General features: G+C 36.0%; 1 protein-coding gene across 9 annotated transcripts in view; it reads left to right on the plus strand.

Moving 5' to 3' along the window:
• pbx3b (pre-B-cell leukemia homeobox 3b) overlaps positions 1-20267 on the plus strand; it is a 105486-nt gene extending 85219 nt beyond the window's left edge. For 2 of the 9 annotated variants that reach the window (XM_027171035.2, XM_027171034.2), the window contains exons 4-12: positions 1180-1421; positions 6924-7114; positions 10521-10656; positions 11363-11392; positions 15378-15543; positions 16020-16097; positions 16515-16627; positions 17545-17634; positions 19401-20267. In XM_027171035.2, coding sequence (XP_027026836.1) covers positions 1180-1421; positions 6924-7114; positions 10521-10656; positions 11363-11392; positions 15378-15543; positions 16020-16097; positions 16515-16627; positions 17545-17634; positions 19401-19493 — 1139 coding nt within the window. In that variant the 3' untranslated portion in view covers positions 19494-20267. The remainder of the gene's footprint in view (positions 1-1179; positions 1422-6923; positions 7115-10520; positions 10657-11362; positions 11393-15377; positions 15544-16019; positions 16098-16514; positions 16628-17544; positions 17635-19400) is intronic. The other 7 variants (XM_047799737.1, XM_047799736.1, XM_047799739.1 and 4 more) reach the window with 7 other exon arrangements.
• Positions 20268-20645: the final 378 nt, after the last annotated feature.

A 20645-nucleotide genomic window follows, 5' to 3' on the forward strand; every position in this document is an offset into this window, starting at 1 on the left:
AAAAGTCCATTGCCAAGGTTCCCAGGATGGCAGGTTGTCTGGTCATCTTGCAGGCTTTCTGTCCTAATCCCAATGAGTCAGCAGAACAGGAGAGGCTGCACTTGCTTTGCCTGGTAAGGGCTCTGAGAACTTGTGTCTGCTTGAGCTCGTGGCGTATGACCCCCTCTGTGTTTTGTCTGTTTGGGAGCCAGAACAAGGGACGTCTGCTCTCCAAGTAGCCCCTGTTGCACTGGGTAGGAGAGGCCATTACCCTTGCTTATGAAGTGTATGGTATTGCTTTGGCTCAGGGTGTCAAAGCTCCCTCCACTAGGGGTATCGGCTCGTCCAGTGCCCTCTCCAGGGGTGTCCCCCTTGAAGACATTTGTGCTGTGGCAGGCTGGTCCTCTTCGGACACCTATATCAGGTTCTATAACCTGGACCTAGACCCCACTCCTGGGTCACAGATACTTTAGGGATAATTGCTGTTCTGTTTCTGGTTTACTCATGCTCTTTCATGGCCTCTGAGACAGTCATTGACTGGTGTGGTGTGGTGTGGGTCAAGTTCTCTCAAAAGGGCTACATACTAGGTTACACTAGGTTACATATGTAATCCCATTCCCTGAGAAAGTAACAAGGTTGTGCATTGGTTGCCACACCCCAGGCATCTAGTTGTGTTTCCTCAGACAAGTAGAAACTGGAGTATTGTGACGTGGATGCCCTTATATGAACTTGTTGGTGCGTATTCCCTTCATCAGGTGTCATTTTTGAGCCATTAAATTGGTGTGTGAACAAAGAGCTTCTGACACAACTTCCATAATGAAGCATTCTCATAAAGTTAGCCATGCAGCAGCATCCCCTTCCCTTATCAGGGAACCAGGTTACATACGTAACCTGGTGTAGTTTTCAATCCAAGTGCTCCAGTACTTCCTCTGTCTTTAATCACTTTACTCTGCTCATGACTGATCAATAAGAGGATGATCTAAATAATTATTGAAAGTGCATGGATGCATAGGTTCCATACATCTGGCAACTATTTCCTTAAAAACTAGATAAAAGAAAGTTTAATTTCTAAGAATTACACTTAAAAGGTGCATGAGAAAACCAGTGCATGAGAAAACCAGATCCCAACCAGGTCAGCCGCAATTCTCTCGATCTAGTAGATGCACCGGATGATTCATTAGGATATTTGTGTCTTTCCAGGTCTGAGTATTCGAGGGGCACAGGAAGAGGACCCTCCAGATCCTCAGCTTATGCGTCTGGACAATATGCTGCTGGCAGAGGGGGTGGCTGGCCCAGAGAAAGGCAGTGGATCAGCCAGTGTGTCAGCAGTGGCAACAGCATCAGGAAGCCCTACTGACAACTCTATTGAACACTCAGACTACAGGGCCAAACTCTCACAGATCAGACAAATCTACCATACAGAACTGGAAAAATATGAACAGGTCAGGATCAGAACACTGGATTGATTCTTGGACAAAGCATTACATCTGTGTCTGAGATATTGCCTGGTACTTATTGGCTATTGTTGACTGTCTGAATTAACATGTATAAAATGAAGGCAACTATTTGGCTTTTAACATGTGGAGTCCCTTCAAAAATTAATGGAATAGCAATGGCAATTCTTTTGTTTTTGCTATACACTGAATTCGGGTTTGAGAAAGATTGAAAAAGATTTATATGAGAAAATAAACCAATGAACTTTCATACCTAATATATACATATAGATGTGTTAAAAACTGTTTTTTCCACATTTTTTCCATTTTTCCAGTGACAAAAATATTGGCTCATGCTCAGGTGTGCCTTGTTAGACAAACCATTATGAAGACTATTTTGAAGCTGAGAGAAGAGGGTAAAGTAAATAGGAGCCTACATGCATAATATATATATATATAATGCTTTTCAAGTCAATTCTGGAGAGCTTTTATTGTCATTGTCACAGTACTACATAAAACACGAAGCTACATAAAACAACACAGAGCTTAGGACTTAAAGTAAATTACATAAAGTGCATCTGAGCAAACAGTGTGAGTCATAAGACAGAGCAAGCAGACAATACAAAACACTACAGGACAAATACACAAAATACAAAATAGTGCTTAATGTATATTATACAGTAGATTCTAACAAGAGGGTTCAAGTAAACATATATACACTTATGTAATAGCATTTCGATAAGGTAATGAAATTTGTTGTGTAAAACAGCTCTGAAACAAAGTTCTGTGCAGTTCACACAATGAGTGTGAGTGTGTTTGGTTTAGTTTAGTTCAGGTTCTTAAGAAGTCAATTGGCTTACAGGAGGAAACTTTTGTCTGTTTTTGAGGGCCCCAATGCTTCAGTACCTTTTTCCAGATGGCAGGAGGCTTAAGAATGTGTGTGAGGGGTGTGTAGGGTTTTATTGCTGTTGATACCCACCATGGTCGTGTCATCGAACTTGATGATATGGTTCAGGCTGTGCATTGCTACACTGTCATCATTCAGCACAGTGAACGGCAGTGGACAAAGCACACCTTTCTAAGGGGCCCCAGTTCTCAGTGTGGTGGTGCTAAATGTGCTGTTCCTGATCCGAACTGACTGAGGTCTCCAAGTCAGGAAGTCCAGGATCCAGTTGCAATGGGAGGTGTTTAGGCCAGCAGGCTCAGCTTCTCAGACAGGTGCTGAGGGATAATTGGATAATTATTGTCCAGGTGGGCTGAGGGCCAGATGGAGGGTCGTGGAAATGGCATTGTTCGTGGAGCAGTTTGGTTAATATGCAAACTGCAGTAATTAAAAACAAGCACGGAGTTCTTGCACCATTCTGTGTTGAAGTAACTCAGCCACAACTATGAGCCTTCCAATCTAGTAGCCAAGTAGTCTTATAATCCACTACACCAAACAAGAACAGAAATATAGATATAGCCATATCACAAGATGCAAACCACACATCGGCAGCAAGAAAAGAAAACCAGACTGAAATATTGCCTTCAGAGATGAAACAGAAAAGATCTGCTCCAAAACATACAAGCTCATCATTCAAGCATATTGGAGGTAGTGGCATGGCTTGGGCTTACACTAATTCTTTTGGAAAAGGCTTTTTGTTGATGAGGAAGCATTGTTAAAAAGCATCACAAAAGAAGAATGCAACAGTTTGCTTATGTTATTGGGTTGCAGGCTTAATGCTACAATTACAACCAGTAGATGACAAAGTAATATATAAGTGCTGCTTGATTTAATTTACTTTAACCCTTGTATGTTGTTCGTATTTTTGCTATTCAGCCAGTGTTCGTGGGTCTGGTGGATCCGCTGCATTTTTGGGCTTTTAATTCAACACAATCAAAAATTGTATTATTATTTTAAATTTTATTAATTTATTATTTATTATTTAATTATTTAAATACTTTACAGATGTTTGCTTAATCCCAATTACAAGCAGTATAAACAGCATATATAGTTAATATTTACCCTTTACCTTTATTACATCACATTTTTTAACATTTTTGTTGTTTTTTAATAAAATGTAATAACAATAGAAAATCGAATCGAATCAAGTTATGAGTGGGAAAAGATCAACAAATATGTTTATGAATATGGGTCCCACAGACCCGAACAACATACAAGGGTTAAATCAATTTGCTCTAATACCTAAGAACCTAAGAAATTGGTGCCACATTCTCAGTTGTTTAGAACATTCAGATAATGTTATTAAATTAGTAAATATTAGGGAATTAAATCTATTATTCATTTCATATTCATCTTCTGATCTCAAACCTTAAAGCTTTAGGTTTATAGCCAAAAACAAACTAATTAGCCTTTCCATTCCTGTACTTTCAGAGGGGATTCTGAAAGTATATCTGGTCTCAGATAAATGGCTGTTATAATCACATTGGTCATACTCTTGGCCCATGGTATATGAAAAATGTAAGCACAAAGCCAGGATGCCCTCTTCTGCTGCTTAACACAGGTGTCAATGAACAAAATCTGAGCAAACATCTTGTGTTTTATTCTGACATTTATCACAGTTTAATTTCATTGTTTTTAAGTAGCTTTGATTTGTAATTATTTGGACTAAGCTCTAGCTGTCTAGACATTGTTTCATTATTATTGAGCTGACTCTTTGACTCACTGGGTCACAGATGCACAGAATGCAGATGCTGTGAGATACTTCTACATTATACAGTATACTTTCTTTACCAAATGTTTCTACTGTACTTATCAGAAAAGTAAGAGTATGTTCAGAGTTTAACATTATATTTTGGTATTCTCAATGTAGGACTAGAACTAAGTGCATTCAGTTTAATAACAAAGGAGTGTTAAATGGACAGAACCTTTCTATATATTGTGAATTTACCTTGTTATTTCATGAAGCTAGATTGCTAACCGCAAAGTTAGTTTAACTAATGAATGACAAATGTTCACTACCTACAGAATATACACTACATGCCCAGAAGAAACACACAGTTAAATAGGATGTCTTTGTATTCTGTAGCATTACAGTTTTCCTTAGGGGAAAGTTAATAAGTTCAGTTAATGCCTTTGTGCACAAAGTGAGGCCCATGAGGACATGGTTTGCCAAAGAGTAGAAGTATTGTACAAAGAAAAGTTGTTTTAACAGTAGTCATGCAAGGTCAGTGCTCTGGCATTTTTGTCAGCCCACAATCATCTCAAGCAAATTGCATTGTCCCTAGTTCCTTTCTAATGGTCTCTGAAATGAAAGAAGTTCTAAGTGCCAATTCAGCATTAGCGTATTTAATTTACTAGTCTGCTCAGGTGCTCAAAGCTGTCACAAAGAGCATAAACTCTCTTTTTCCAAGATCAAACAGTGTAAAGTGTATTGTTAAACATTAACCATTCATCAGTGGCATAATAATCTACAGCATAATTTGTTTATAAATTATTTTTACAAATAAATATCTGAAAAGTGTGGCATGCATTTGTATTCAGCCCCACGGGGTCAATACTTTGTAGAACCACCTTTCGCTGCAATTACAGCTGCAGGTCTTTTGGGTTATGTCTCTATCAGCTTTGCACTTATAGAGAGTGAAATTTTTGCCCATTCTTTTTTGCAAAATAGCTCAACTCAGTCAGATTGTATGGCGAGCGTCTGTGAACAGTGATTTTCAATTGGATTTAGGTCTGGACTTTGAATGGGCCATTCTAACACATGAATATGCTTTGATATAAACCACTCCATTGTAGCTCTGGCTGCATGTTTAGGGTCATTGTCTTGCTGGAAGGTGAATCTCCACCCCAGTCTCAATTCTTTTGCAGACTTTAACAGGTTTTCATCTATGATTACCCTGTATTTGGCTCCAACCATCTTCCCATCAACTCTGACCAGCTTCCCTGTCCCTGCTGAAGAAAAGCATCCCCACAACATGATGCTGCTACCACCATGTTTCACAGGTGTGTTCAGGGTGATGTGCAGTGTTAGGTTTCCGCCACACATAACGTTTAGAATTTTGTCCAAAAAGTTCAATTTTGGTCTCATCTGAACAGAGCACCTTCTTCCACATGCTTGCTGTGTCCCCCACATGGCTTGTCGCAAACTGCAAATTGGATTTCTTATGGCTTTCTTTCAACAATGGCTTTCTTCTTGACACTCTTCCATAAAGACCAGATTTGTGGAGTGCATGACTGACAGTTGTCCCGTGGACAGATTCTCCCACCTGATCTGTGGATCTCTGCAGCTCCTTTAGAGTTACCATGGGCCTCTTGGCTGCTTCTCTGATTAATGCTCTCCTTGCACGGCCTGTCAGTTTAGGTGTACGGCCATGTCTTGGTGGGCTTGCAGTTGTGCCATACTCTTTCCATTTCCGGATGATGGATTGTACAGTTCTCCGTGAGATGTTCAAGGCTTTAAACTTCTCCACAACTTTATTCCTGACCTGTCTGGTGTGTTATTTAGTCTTCATTATGCTGTTTGTTCACTAATGTTCTCTAACACACTTCTGAGGTCTTCACAGAACAGCTGTAATTATACTGAGATTAAATTACACACAGATGCACTCTATTTACAAATTAGGTGACTTCTGAAGGCAGTTGGTGTCACTGGATTTTAGTTAGGGGTAACAGAGTAAAGGGGGCTGAATACAAATGTACACCACACTTTTCAGATTTTTATTTGTAAAAGAAATTTGGACACCATTTATAATTTTCATTCCACTTCACAATTGTGTGCCACTTTCTTTCGGTCTATTTCATAAAATCTCAATAAATAAATTTTTCTTTGTGGTTGTAACATGTCAAAATGTGGAAAAGTTCAGTGGGTATGAATACTTTTGCAAGGCACTGTATATATATAGGGATACATATAAGGATTACCATCCAACACGGCAATGATCCTAAGCACACAGCCAAAATAACACGGTAGTGGCTTAGGGCTAATTTTGTGAATGTCCTAGAGTGTCCAGCCAGAGCCCTGACTGTTGACCAATCCCTATTGTACATCACTAGAGAGACCTGAAAATGGCAGTGCACCAAGGGTCTCCATCTAACCTGACTGAGCTTGAGAGGATTTGCAAAGAAGAATGGCAGAAAATCCCCCAATCCAGGTGTGCAAAGGTTGTTGCCTCATACCCAAAACAACTTTCGTCCTGAAAGTTGGAAGCACATAATTGTCTACAATTTTAGTATTTTTTTAGGATTTGTCCAGCAGATATCCTTTCCTCATATTTAAGGTGCCTATCCCAATGTGTTCCAGCATGACAATGTCCCTGAACACAAAGTGAGATCGATGAAGATCTACTAAAGATCTTTGCTGAATGGGCACAAATCCAATCCATAATGAGCGTTACAACACTCAAGTATCCACATACTTTTGGCCATATAGTGTATTACCATGGAAAGTATGGTAATACTTGAAACAAAGTAAAAAGCTTTGTCCAAGGTCAAATGGCTCATTTCTAGCTATACAACTACTCATAAAAGACATAAATATTGCAATCATTATTCTCTGATCTCTACCCCAGGCATGTAATGAATTCACGACCCATGTGATGAACCTGTTACGGGAGCAGTCACGTACACGGCCCATCTCACCCAAAGAGATTGAACGTATGGTCAGCATCATCCATCGCAAGTTCAGTTCCATTCAGATGCAGCTTAAACAAAGCACCTGTGAAGCCGTCATGATCCTGAGGTCTCGCTTTCTTGATGCCAGGTCTGTGTTTGAATGAAGCACTGTGAGTGTGAATCTGAATTTTGTCTTGAAAGCCTTCAATCCAGTCCCCCACCCCCACCATCCTCAACACACACACACGTCTAGTTGCTACTGAAATGATATAAAATACATGGCAGTGCTGCAGATGGCCTGAGTACCTTTAGATATCTGCAGTGAGCCATAAGTCATTTGTGTTTGCTGGATAGGAAGGCATCAGCAGGCACTTTAGTTCAAAACTTTAGCTTATACTAGGGGTCCATGGCGGGGGTCAAAGAGTGATTTCAAGGGGTTGCGTGTAAGTGTAAGTGTCAGTATATTCTGATTACAGTAAATATTTTAATATTATGAATAAACAGCACAAATACATATTTTCTTATTTAAAAGACAAAACTGATTTAATTGTTTTAAAAATAACTTTATATAATAATATGTAACTTTATCTCAAATGAATGTGTTCCGATTAAGTTCACAATACATTTTACTAAAGAAATCTTGCTTATTTTAAACCTTTTGAGGTTTTTAGTTTTATTTGGAGGTGCAAAGAGTCAGTATCAGAAACTAAATCTCTGCATTCAAACCACAAGCCGATAAAATTTATCAGGCATTTAGTCATAGTGAAGTGTAATTCAAACATATCGCATTACAAATTAATAATTAACTAACCCTATTGAACTAATAAAACATTTAATTTATCTGTTTTGCCCAAGAATTATAGAAAGTAGCCTAATTATGGAGGCCTATTAGTTAAGTAACCTAATATGTAAATTTATTTATATTTCTTTGTTGAGATTCTCAATCTCTTAGTAGTTTTTCAAGTAGAAGGGTCCTGCACTTTCTAGTTCCAGGATGAATTTCTTCTCAATATCTTCAATTTCTCCATTCATCTTCTGAAATTTCATCACAGAGTGTTTTCTGTCAGGGGGGTGGACATATTATTGGGTCTTCCAATGTAATAGGCTGGGGATAAGGTGAAAATACTATATGCATAGTATACATTTGTTTGTATGCCTTTTTGTGTTTGAAATTTCCAAGGAAAAAAAAATCCAACATAAATAATCTAGGTTATTTGCTAAGTTTATACACACTGTAATATGAACAAATAATATGGTGAATATCTTTAAAATGATATTTTTTTGTTGATGCTATGTGATTTTCATAGTACTGTACCATTTAAGCTCATCTTACAATATAATGAGATCTTTAAAAAAAAATGACTAAAACTACTGACCATCAATAAATTTAACATTTATAACATTGTAGAATTTAAAACACAAACCAGTGAGACCTGTGAGATGACATTAGTATAGCATGCAATATTATTGTCACATGCGTTGAAAGATGAGGCAGATAATCCAAATGCAGGTAGAAGGTTTAAAAAAAAAAAAAGTGGAGGCACTGTCTGGTGCGTCATATAGCATTCACGGTGGCTGAAGACTCTGGTATAACCTCCTTAAATGCTAGAGATTCTGGAACAATTTCCATTACTGCTGAAGGCTCTGCTGAGGCAGCCACCTTGGCTGAGGGCTCTGGGACGGTAGCCATTTTGTGGGAAGGCTCAGGAGTGGTGTCAATGTTGTGACCAGACACTTACCTGATAGACATAACGTGAACAGACTTTTGTTTGGCAGGCATGTCATGAGCAGACTTTAGATTAGCGCCACGTACATTAGATCCACTCAAAATCAAAGCAAAGTCTATGTATTGATCCATAATCCAGTTCAGGGTACATGATGGAATTAAACATGAAATTTTTATCGATAAAACAAATCGAAAAATAAGGAAGAGTTGAGTCATTAAATTCTACCTGATAGAAAAGTTCAAAGAATTCCTCCACAAAGTCTGCTATAGGCCGATTCCCTTGATGAAGGTGTAAAATCCTCACCACTGGATCCATAGCACTGTCGGTTTTTCTGTCACATGTGTTTAAACATGAGGCAGAGGGTCCAAATTCAGGTAAAGGATTTTAATGAAACAAAAGCACAATGTAATCTAGGCAAGGGCGATGGCAAAACAGGATGAGAATCATGAGTACACAAAACAGCCATTACAGACAACCAACAAACAACATGGCAAACACTCAGGGTCAAATACCCAAGTGGAACTGAAGGAAACATGACTACAACAACCAATCACAACATGGCACATACACAAGGCAGGATAACATGAGGGCAAGGGAAGCAAGACACAAAAGATAAGAAACTGGTTACAAAATAAAAGACATGAAAAACAGAATACAAGACAAAACCCAAAACCTGTGTTAAACATATACAGCTAGCAAGTCTATCTCTGTTCTGTATTTCCCACATCCAAACATCAAGTAGGATAATACACATCTGGGCTCGAATATGGTAATGTACTTAATGGGTTTGTGAGCTTAATAGGTACATTCACCCTATGACATCTCTGTGTGGCAACTAGCTTGGTATAACTAAAACACACAATTGCATGTGAAAACCATATTCACAGTCATGAATAAATTTGTAATTCTCAAATCTAATAATGCTGAGGACCTAATGAATTGTCTGCCTAAGTTCTCTGAAGCATATACTAAGAAGAAAAGCAAGACCCCATCTGATCAAAGTAGAAGTATGGATTCACTTGCTTTATTGTCGACACTGTACCTGATCAATATGTAATCTGTTCAGAAGTGTTTGCCCATGAAAGTTTGAAGTGCAAAAATGCAAAGACATCTGGAAACAAAGCATCCCACTTGCGTGGATGTTCGATGTTTCTTATTGATGTTTCTTTGCTGAAAAATATAAGAATTACAGACAAATATGCATAATTGCACAACTAACCAAACTCACTAATGCTCTGGAGACATCTTATGAGGCATCATACTTAATAGCACTCAAAATTGTGGAAACCGTGATAATGCTTACTGTTGTGCTGTGTCAGGCCATGTATGGTGAGAAAATAGAAACTGATCTTTTGACAGTCCATTGTCAAATGACAGAATAATATTTCAAGTACATGATATGGCCAAAGGTAAGTACATGATATGGCCAAAGGTAAGTACATGATATGGCCAAAGATAAGATATATATAGGTACTGTAGGGCTTCAACAGTCATTTGAATATAGCTGTGACTCAGCTGTCCAGACCCCTAGGGGAAGTTTATTGGTGCAAGTTGTAGAAATGTCAGTAGTAAGACATCGAGAGTTAAACAGTAGAAACTGCAGTTAAGTATGGAAATAATGCTCAAATATCTCCTGGCCATAGCTGATGCCTATTTAAAAGGTCTTATAAAAGGTGTTTTATCAGCAGCAAGCCTTAGGCAAGGATAAGAGACACAGATGACAGAAAAGGCACCATTCAGAAGAGACAACAATGTTTAGCACTATCATAAACTAATAATTTATTTGTTTAACCTTTTTTCTTCTCATCTTCATTCATCCCATCTCAGACGAAAAAGACGTAATTTCAGCAAGCAGGCCACAGAGATATTGAATGAGTACTTCTACTCCCACCTTAGCAATCCCTACCCCAGTGAAGAAGCCAAAGAAGAACTGGCTAAAAAGTGCAGCATTACAGTATCACAGGTGAGACCTTGCCATTCCAATCAGTTTCCCACTGGCCTAAACATACAGACACCAAAGATGCACCAAGGTTCACAGACATAATGACTAAGTAAATCCCCAAATGCCAAAACAGTATGCTGCTTATAAGTAAATATTGTAAAAAAAAAACAATTATATAAATTAGTAACTCAGTAAGAAAGATTATGTAAAAGCCTGAATAAGAATGGAGACCGTTTGAAAGCTGGTATGTTTGAGAGTCTGAATTTAAGACTGGACCCCAAAACTGTACTCTCATCATTGAGCTGCACTGAGATTTGAGGGATGACCAGCCTGTAGCCATAGGATCCCATGCACCACTGTTTGTAACATCCCATATGAGCTGCTGTGCCTTTCACATGAGTGCATTACTGCATGTGTGTGGCTGTTTGTAAAAGTTACAAAGCAACAGGTGACTCGATGAAATATCACAACCAAAGTGACTCTCCCACTCCAAAATCCTGAAGGCAGTTGTGTCCCCTCATCCATTTCCCCACAGAGAAAAATTGTTTTAGCACATGAAGCCACATTTGTGGTCTTATATTATTTCTAATATTAGCCAGGAGGTACCAGCATGTTCTACAGAAATTGTTTTTGTCATGTGTAAATGTCTATTTTTTCTGTGGGGAGGGGGTTGTGGAGGGCCACTGAGGAGTCTGATACTGTAAAAGCCATTTTTTTTTGCCTTCAGGGGGTGGGAAGCACCATCACAGTGGCACAGGTATGTCAGACTTCTCCTGTTCCACCTCTTGTTCTGGTCTGTTGTATGTGTATATATATATATATATATATATATATATATATATATATATATATATATATATATATATATATATATATATTTGTGTGTGTGTACACCACTTTTTATGAACACGGATTAAATCAGATTAAATTAGCTATCAAATACTGCATATTCCACCTGTCACAAAGTAGCAGTTTATGTTTCATAATTGTTACACATTGTCAATAGGAGGTACCTGTGTTTAATTCCACTAGAAAATATTTTATGTATTTGAGTGTTAGTATCCATATTGAGTAATACTATTTTTCACAAATACGATGCCATAAAACGGCTGGGTCCTGGGAACTGTTGCATTGCAATGTACACACTGAATTTAATGCCTGTTGTTAATTTTTTATTTTTGTACTGGAGAGGTCTGTCCTTCTAAACATGCCATAACCATAGAAACAAACCAATCAAGGTACAGTAATACCTCAAGATACAAGTTTAATTCGTTCTGTGACCTTGCTCATATCTCAAATTGCTCGTATCTCAAAGCAATTTTCCCCATTTAAATTAATTGAAATCCCATTAATCCGTTCCAGCTCGCAAAATTCCGCTCCAGTTGTTTTGTTTGTGTTTTGAATATGAAAAATGTACAGTACCTGTATTTATAAATGACAAATAATGTATAAAAATATATAGTAATAAAAGAGAATGTTAAAGGTGGAGTAAACAGGCAGAGGAGTTAGGAGGAATTACACCTTCACTTTCGTTCACTTTCTCGCTGCTGTACACTCTTAATGCTACTTTACACTTAAATGGAACTTAACCAAACTTATCTGAAATTCTTTTAACTTAACTGAACTTAATTGCTACAATTTCTGATTTTTTTTTACATTAATTTTGCTTAATTTTCTTCATTGCTTTTCTCTTCACTTGTTTTTGCCTTTTTTGTCACTCTTTCCTCATTAACATCTAACGTCGTTTTAATAAAAACCTGTCCAGCCGGCATATCGGATGCGGTGTAGTCGCACAAGTTCAGATTTTTTAACGGATCCAACACTCAAAACGGATCCGAAAATTATGGATCCGCAGATGGTCGGCACCTCACGCAGCCCCTTTGCGACTCTCCATAGGAAATGAATGACTTCCGGTTCATCAGTCATCGTTTGTCGTGTGCAGCGGAAAGGTGGCTTTAATCGAGTGAGACGCGGGAAGCTGAGGCAGGGGAAACAGAGCACACGTTATTGTTGGGGATCTTTGTTTCGACCGTGGCGGCCCGGATGCTCGTATCTCAAAAATTTGCTCATATCTCAAGCCAAAAATTTGATCGAATCACGCTTGTATCTCAAAAAATTCATATGCCAAAGCACTCGTATCTCGAGGTATCACTGTACATTAGAAATTTAGGTGGCTCTGATGAAATTAAATTGAACTTCCACAAGAAGATCAAGCAAACATTTATTAAATCACACTATTTTTCAAAAAAGCAATGGCTAGAACTCTCATATGGAAATTTTTTTATTTATTTATTTTGTAATGTGTACAAAGTATAATGTATGTGTTTATCTATCTACTTTATTTACTTGGATAACAGTAAAATGTACTTATAAAAACATATTTATTTCTTTATTAATACATTTTATTTAAAATCCAGTAGGTAAGGTACATATCCCAAACTTTTCAACATGTTTTACACAAATTAAATAAAAAATTGAAAGTATAAATGTTTCCATATTAAATATATTTTCAAAGTGTTAATTATTGGATGATTATTATTATTCAGAGATTGTTATAAATGCTAACCCTTTTACAAATTCCAAGCTTTAAAGTTTCTTATTTTAGTGACATTATGTTTTTCCTCGAAATAAATGCTTACATTTCCAAAAATTCAATAGAAAAACTATTTTAAGTATAGTATCCTGTTTTTTTAGTAAATTTGCAAACTGAGCTGACCTAAAATGTTTGGCCGTTGGAGTTAAAACAAATAAAACTCAGTATTTCAACTTATAAATGTAGCTGAGCTATGTGGTAATGTTGTATAATGATTTATTATTTAACATTCTGAATAAATTATTTCTTATTTAACAGCTACTCAATACAGTAGTATGAATCTGTTTGTAAATAAGCCTGTCCATATCTGTTGAAATAACTTGAGCAGTTTCTGGAGCCTGACATTTTTATTTTTTTTGTATGAAGCCATTGCTATTTTCTGCAGCAAATATAGTGTAATGTGTTTATCTGATTTGAAGTATTTTCAACATCACTATTTTGATTTAAATTCTCATTTAAACAATTTGACTTATATTCTGCAAACAGTTTTAGGGGTGTGTATTCACTTAGTCAATATTATGCGAATCTTTTTATTGCCATTACCTTCTTCTCTCTTGCACAATTTGCTTAAGCCACGGATAATTTTCCATATAGATAATGCATACTCTTTTGTCAGTGCATGGTTTCAAATGAATCTGAATCTGATCATTTCTGATGTAAGAATCTTTATTGTATACCATATTTATATAATGGATGCACACAGGAAATTATCACTGACTTGGCCTTCGGTTTAGTGTACTAAGCACTGGCAGACATGAATACCTTTAAAACAAATATGCTCAAAAAACACAAGTAGACTGACCAAGAGCAAACATTTGTAGTATTATCCTGTACACCTCTTTATAAATTCTTACTTTTTACATCTAAATATATTTGTCATTCAAAAAAATCCTATTTATAATTATTTATAAATACAAACTTCAGACATGTATTCTGGGGCACAATATACAGTAAGAGAGATATTGCTTCATTTATGTAAATAATTAGAGAAGCATCTCAGTATAAAGCTTAATACCTAAATGTGAATTTTACCCTGTCCTTTAGAAGCACTAAGCAGATTAGATAAAAAGGCTGTTGCTTTTATTATATCTGATTAAACCTTGCTTGTTGGGTTAACCTCTAGGTAAACCCATCAAACAATTGATGTCCAGGCAAATGGCTGCAAATGGGTGGGGGTTTTGGCCAAGTGGTCATTAATTTTAATTGCCTAGATATTAAAAATTTAGAAACACAGTAACATGGTGAGGTAAGACTGATCAGATGCCATGCAAATTCACTAGCTTTGGTATAGCATGGGTGCAACTCTTAAAGATATTAAACAGGAAATGTAGAGGAGGAAAATAAATAAACCTTCATTACAGGGTTTGGGCATTCTACCTGGCCCAGTCATTGTAGCATTATGACAAAGCACTATGCTTAGTAGAATATGTACAGGACTATTAAGGAACAATCTATAATCTCTTTATCATTCCACAGTTATTGGTATGCAAGCATTGGCACTTCTGGTGTCCATGTGACCAAGTTCTTATTGTTTTCACTGTGCCCCATATTTGTATTATTGTAATAAATTTATGAGGTACATTTCTTCCATAATTTTTGAAGTGGTAGGAACACACTAATGTTTTCTACATACAGTAGTTTATTGTGAAACTTTATTAATTACTTTAATGTGTGTAATATAAATCTAAGTGCCTGTGTATTATTTTAATATACAAGATAGTATGATTATAATTAAATATTTAATAATTAATTTAATATTTTTAAATTTAAACTATATATTACTAATACCATATTTAACTACTGAGCTCAACATTGTCATAAGTCTCTGGTGTTTTGGTTTTGTCTAGAGACAAACAGAGAGCAGGTCATGTTCTTATTCATAATAGTGCCCAAGCTCTGTCTGATAATCACTTAATTAATCTGTGAGACAAACGGAAATTACTGCAGGAAGCTGTGTATTGCACAGTGTTTTGTCCACCTTGACATCTGATTCCCTTACCTCTTCTCTTCCACGAACTCCCACACCACTCTGCCCCACCCCCTCTTTCTTTCTTCTTTCTTTCTTTCTTTCTTTCTTTCTTTCTTTCTTTCTTTCTTTCTTTCTTTCTTTCTTTCTTTCTTTCTTTCTTTCTTTCTCCCCCTGCTCCAGGTATCTAACTGGTTTGGCAATAAGAGGATCCGTTACAAGAAGAACATTGGCAAGTTCCAAGAGGAGGCCAATCTGTATGCTGCCAAAACTGCTGTGAATGCAGCACACGCTGTGGCCGCTGCCGTGCAAAACAGTCAGACCAACTCCCCCATTACACCCAATTCTGGTAAGCATCACCAAACCTCGACCATCACTCCCTAATTCTCTGTCTCTTTTCCTGGTCCCTAGCTTGTCTTCTTAACATTCCTGGAAGTTCTACGTTGCCTTGTACTTTTACATGTGTAATGACAATAAAGTTGAATCTAATCTAATCTAAAGAATTTCACTTTACTCTAGAGCCTTCTACAACCTGCATGTACAAGCCAAGTATATAGTGAAGCTCTGTTGTGTATAGTATATAGTGAAATGAGAAAATAAAAATTATCTCCTTATTTAATCCCTCTTATTGTCTCCAACACCTGTGCATAAATTATAACTATTGGAAGATTGACATTGATTGACAAGTACCATTAAGTTACCATTACCAGTATACCACAGACACTAAAAGAAAATATTAGGCAGCAGCATGTTTTGTGGATATGGCCAAGTCCCGGGGGATTGTGGGCAAGTCATTTAAAGGGATCCCGTTTTTCTTGCATCCAGGATTCCAGATGAAAGATGAAGAATTTCAGCTGGATTCTGCAGAGAACAAAAACACACTTTTAACCAGCATGTTTACTGGTACTGACTTTTTTTTTAATCAGCTTCTGTCTGTTTATTTTGTCAGTACATGAACCCTTATACACTATTCCATTAGAATAGCAGGTACCTCAAAACACTGTGGCAGGTAGACTACTATTCCCATACATACGCTTTGGGTGTCTGTTTAATATTAGTCTATTTGTTTTCTTTTTTGTTTGTCTTTGGTTTGTAGGTTGAATATTATATAGTATATTTAATATACTGTAGGGTTTTCCATTTCTTTTATTTTTTTATTCTCCTTTTATTTGCTGACACACACTGCTGTAGTTGCTTGCATTTTTGGATTTATGTAGTCTGTGTGGCTTGTTGCTGTAGTGTGTGTGTGTGTTTATGTAAAACCCTTTCTCTTCCTCATGGCTATAAAGTCATTTAGACACTTACATCTTTCCTTTCCAGGTTCATCAGGTTCTTTTAACCTCCCAAATTCAGGGGACATGTTCATGAGCATGCAGAATCTGAATGGGGATTCTTACCAAGGGGCACAAGTCGGAGCCAATGTGCAGTCACAGGTAGGCTCTACGTTTAGGGACTGGGACTGTATAACAGAACAGCAAATATATTAATTATATTTTTATCCTTAGTGCAGCCTCAACAAAATTTACAGATAATCACATTCACAAATCTTGATTTGTATGCCCTCTCCCAAGTCCCATTTTAGCAAAAGATTAATCATTGTTGCTAACTCATAGATGGAACGGCTATATCCAGAAAATCTGAACAATCTGTAATTGCCTTTTAATTAATTATCTTTTTTGTTTTAGCTTCCAGTAGCCAATAAAAGCACATTATTCGATCAGTTTATTTAATAAATTGATCCCACATCTGGAACAAATCCCATTGTAAGGTTAATGTTGCAAATGCAATTGGCTCTGACTTTCGCTTTTGGGTTGGTATTCAGTGTTGGTATGTAAAGTTCATTGCCTTTAAGCATATGTACCTATCTCGTTTAATTGTTTTTGTCTATATTTTATTTACTTTGTTATAAGTCTCATTGTCCCCAGAAAAAAAAGCGAAGGAGGGTACTACTACTACTACTACTACTACTACTACTACTACTACTAATAATAATAATAATATTAATAATGTAACAAATGAGGCTTCAACATGTTCTTCCAGACCTCAGAGCACACATTTATGTAGTGCAAATATTTGTAATTCTAGAGCTTTGAAAGAAATGGTACAAAAGGTCATATTAATCTACACTTTTCACATAGCTGCATACTTAATTTACTCAAAACATATTCATAGTAGAGAGCGAGTTAGAAAGAAACATTTCACTTCAGTGGCTTAGTGAAATAACCAGCATAAATATCATGCCAAAATGGTAGACCATGGAAAAAAATCAAGATATTTTTGCTGTACTGTAGGAATCTTTAATTTGATGCAGAAACATTTTAGGGTTGACTTCCTGTTGTGTCCTCTGCAGGTGAATACCCTGCACCATGCTATCAATCAGACGGCAGGATACAATAATGATCTGGGGGGCAACTCCATGTACAATCCACATGGCTTGAATGTAAGTGATTTCTGACACACTTCTCCTATTGTATACATTTCACTTGCATAGGGTTATTCTTGTACAGTACATATTAGTGACATCACAGGCTTGATGGATCTCACCAACATAAATTCATATACAGTCCCCTCTGAAATGGCAAGGTCACAGAGTAGCTACTGGAGTAGCAAGGCTAAATCTTTAGTTTTTAGTCCTGAAGGAATTTGTATTTGAGATCAAAAAATGAATATGAAAGATCAGAATTTCAGGTTTAATTTCTGTGCCATCACAAGAGATGATCCAAGAAGGGATGGAATGGTCAAAGATATAATAAAGAAAACATATGCTCATGACCAAAGCCTCCCACCTCATTAGTCAAGCATAGTGAAGGTAATATCATGGTTCAAGCATGGCTGTATGTGGAAGTCTTGATAATCTTTATCGATGATATAACTTATGGTGGTAGGAGCAAAAGGAATTCAGAAGTCTACAGAAACATTATGTAATTGGGAGAAATTTCATCAAGCAGCAAAAGAATGACCCAAAACACATCACTTTTGTGACTGGGTTAAGATTCAGCTCTAGGTAAAAAATTTAAGTATTGTAATAGCACCATAATCATATTAAACAGTTGTGTCCGTATTTCTACATTTGTACATGTGTATAATCTTGTTTATAACTAAATAATTCTACAGATGCACCAGAAGGTGTCAGTGTATACAGTACTTCAATAGAAAGGGACCAAAAACATCTCTCAAATGCCCTAAATAAGGTTCTACATAAGGTTTGCATGTGTAAAAACAAGAGATGTACTAACACAGTAAACAGAAAATTACATAATTCAAATGCCTACAGTAACCTGCCATTCATTTTTGAGTGTTTAGAGTGTAGTCTATGATGTTTCTACCTAATATGTAAAATACAGGGCAATGTCATTATAAAACAATTAATTTTGCACCTGCAATGCAATTTACTAAGTCACTTTGGGAATAGCGACTGTAAAGGCTAATTTATTTCACTTACTGTTAATAATGGAAATGTATAATGAGGTTCTGACTAGCAAAATAAACTAACTAAATAACAACATAATTTAACAAACAAGAAACAAAAATCTCGAAATGATTAATCAAGAACTACAGTAAAGATTCATAGGCTTCCAAATGTTTGATGCCAAAAGAACCAAAAGTGTAGCCAGCTAAATGTATTTATTAACCTATTCTTTCTGGGAACTCAAATTCAGACGCAGAAAATGACCTCCCCAAGCACTCAACACACACACACACACACACACACACACACACACACAGTGATTTTGGAAAACAACACAACTTAAGGCAAATAGTTTTTTGTTTTGTTTTGTTTTTTTGTTTGTTTGTTTTTTTTAATACAGAAGGCAACAAAGAATTACAGACTAATATTTAAAGGTAGCGGAATAGCTGTCAGCATAATCAAGTGCAACTTCAAAAATTTCATGAAAATTTCATAGGAACAGGCATGTCATACATCCTTGGATCATGCACACAGACAGTTATATATCAGCATGTTCACACCAACACACATTCTCCTAAACATGCACCCCTCAAGCATTTTCTTTTATATAATTCCAATGGCTATGTCCATGAAAATTTTGTGCTTTGACCTGATGTGTACGGAATTGATAAGGGACAGTGTGTAATTTTATCAACATTGCTTTGATATTTCCATTTATCATTATGTTGCTTCATATATGTCACTTTACTTTTCTAAAGTTTGTTAATTAATTCTATTTATTTTGTTTTCTGCTGCAGGCTAATAGGGGGTGGCAAGATTCTATGACCCCATCCTCTGTGATCTCCCCTACGGAAGGCCCTGGTAGTGTGCACTCTGATACCTCGAACTGATCTATGTATTGACACACTGACCAATCAAAGACTGATCAATCAGAGACACCACAAACTACCATCTTCAAAAAATACATTCAGCAGAACATTTGATTTTTTTTAATTGAATCTTCTGTACATTCTTCTGTACTAATGCATTCTCAGTTTTTTTTTTGTTTATTACACAGTCATTTATATTATTTTCTGTGAATGTGCAAATAGATATGTTTCATATCTCACATACATTTGCAAGTACACATTTTAGCATTTAGAACATAGGAACATGACAGTAAATAAATCCCATTTATTTTCAATAGCTAATATGTTACTTGGCATTTTAGAGAAGGAATGCTTTTCATTATATTCCTTTTTTACTCTAAACTCACTAAATTAGGTAATGAACTTGAGTTTGGGGATAACTTAAAAATAATGTAAGTTTGGGAAAATATTTTTTCATCATGGTGTTTCACATTCAGTGGTATATACCTTTTTATATAACACAAAATACAAGTCTTACAATTAATCCAGTATGTATGAGAACTCTATTTTGGCATGTCTCCATTCAGAGGCATAATGAAAATCATTCTTGTATATAGCTTAAGAGTATTTATATGTTTCACAAATCGACACATGGCTTCATTAACTCATACTTATAGAATTCCAGCATTGTTACATTTCTCTAGATTAGAGTTCTCTCACTGACTACCTCTCTTACAATCTTACCACCATTTTAGCTGTTCCATATTGTCATTTTTTTATTTATATAAGGTTATTTGGGTGCATCTTTTAATACACTCCCTCTAATATAATGTAATGTAAAATACATAATAATAATAATAATAATAATAATAATAACAATAATAATAATAATAAACATGTATTATTATTATTATTGTTATTATTGTTATTATTATTATTATTATTATTATTATTATTATTATTATTATTATTATTATTATTATTATTATACATGTATAAATATAATTGTGTATTGTGGAGGAACATAGGAAACTACTATAAGTAGCACTATACACATAAACTTTCTAAATATGACAACAAACAAAACACCCAATCAATCAACAAATTAAAAAAAGATGAAAAATAGTGTAATGTATAAATGGTCTGGTATGACAGGACCCCGATTTCTTTTATCATTTTTTTTGTATTGTATTT

This window comes from Tachysurus fulvidraco, chromosome 14 (genome assembly GCF_022655615.1).
Source record: "Tachysurus fulvidraco isolate hzauxx_2018 chromosome 14, HZAU_PFXX_2.0, whole genome shotgun sequence".
In the NCBI taxonomy this organism is placed as follows: domain Eukaryota; kingdom Metazoa; phylum Chordata; class Actinopteri; order Siluriformes; family Bagridae; genus Tachysurus; species Tachysurus fulvidraco.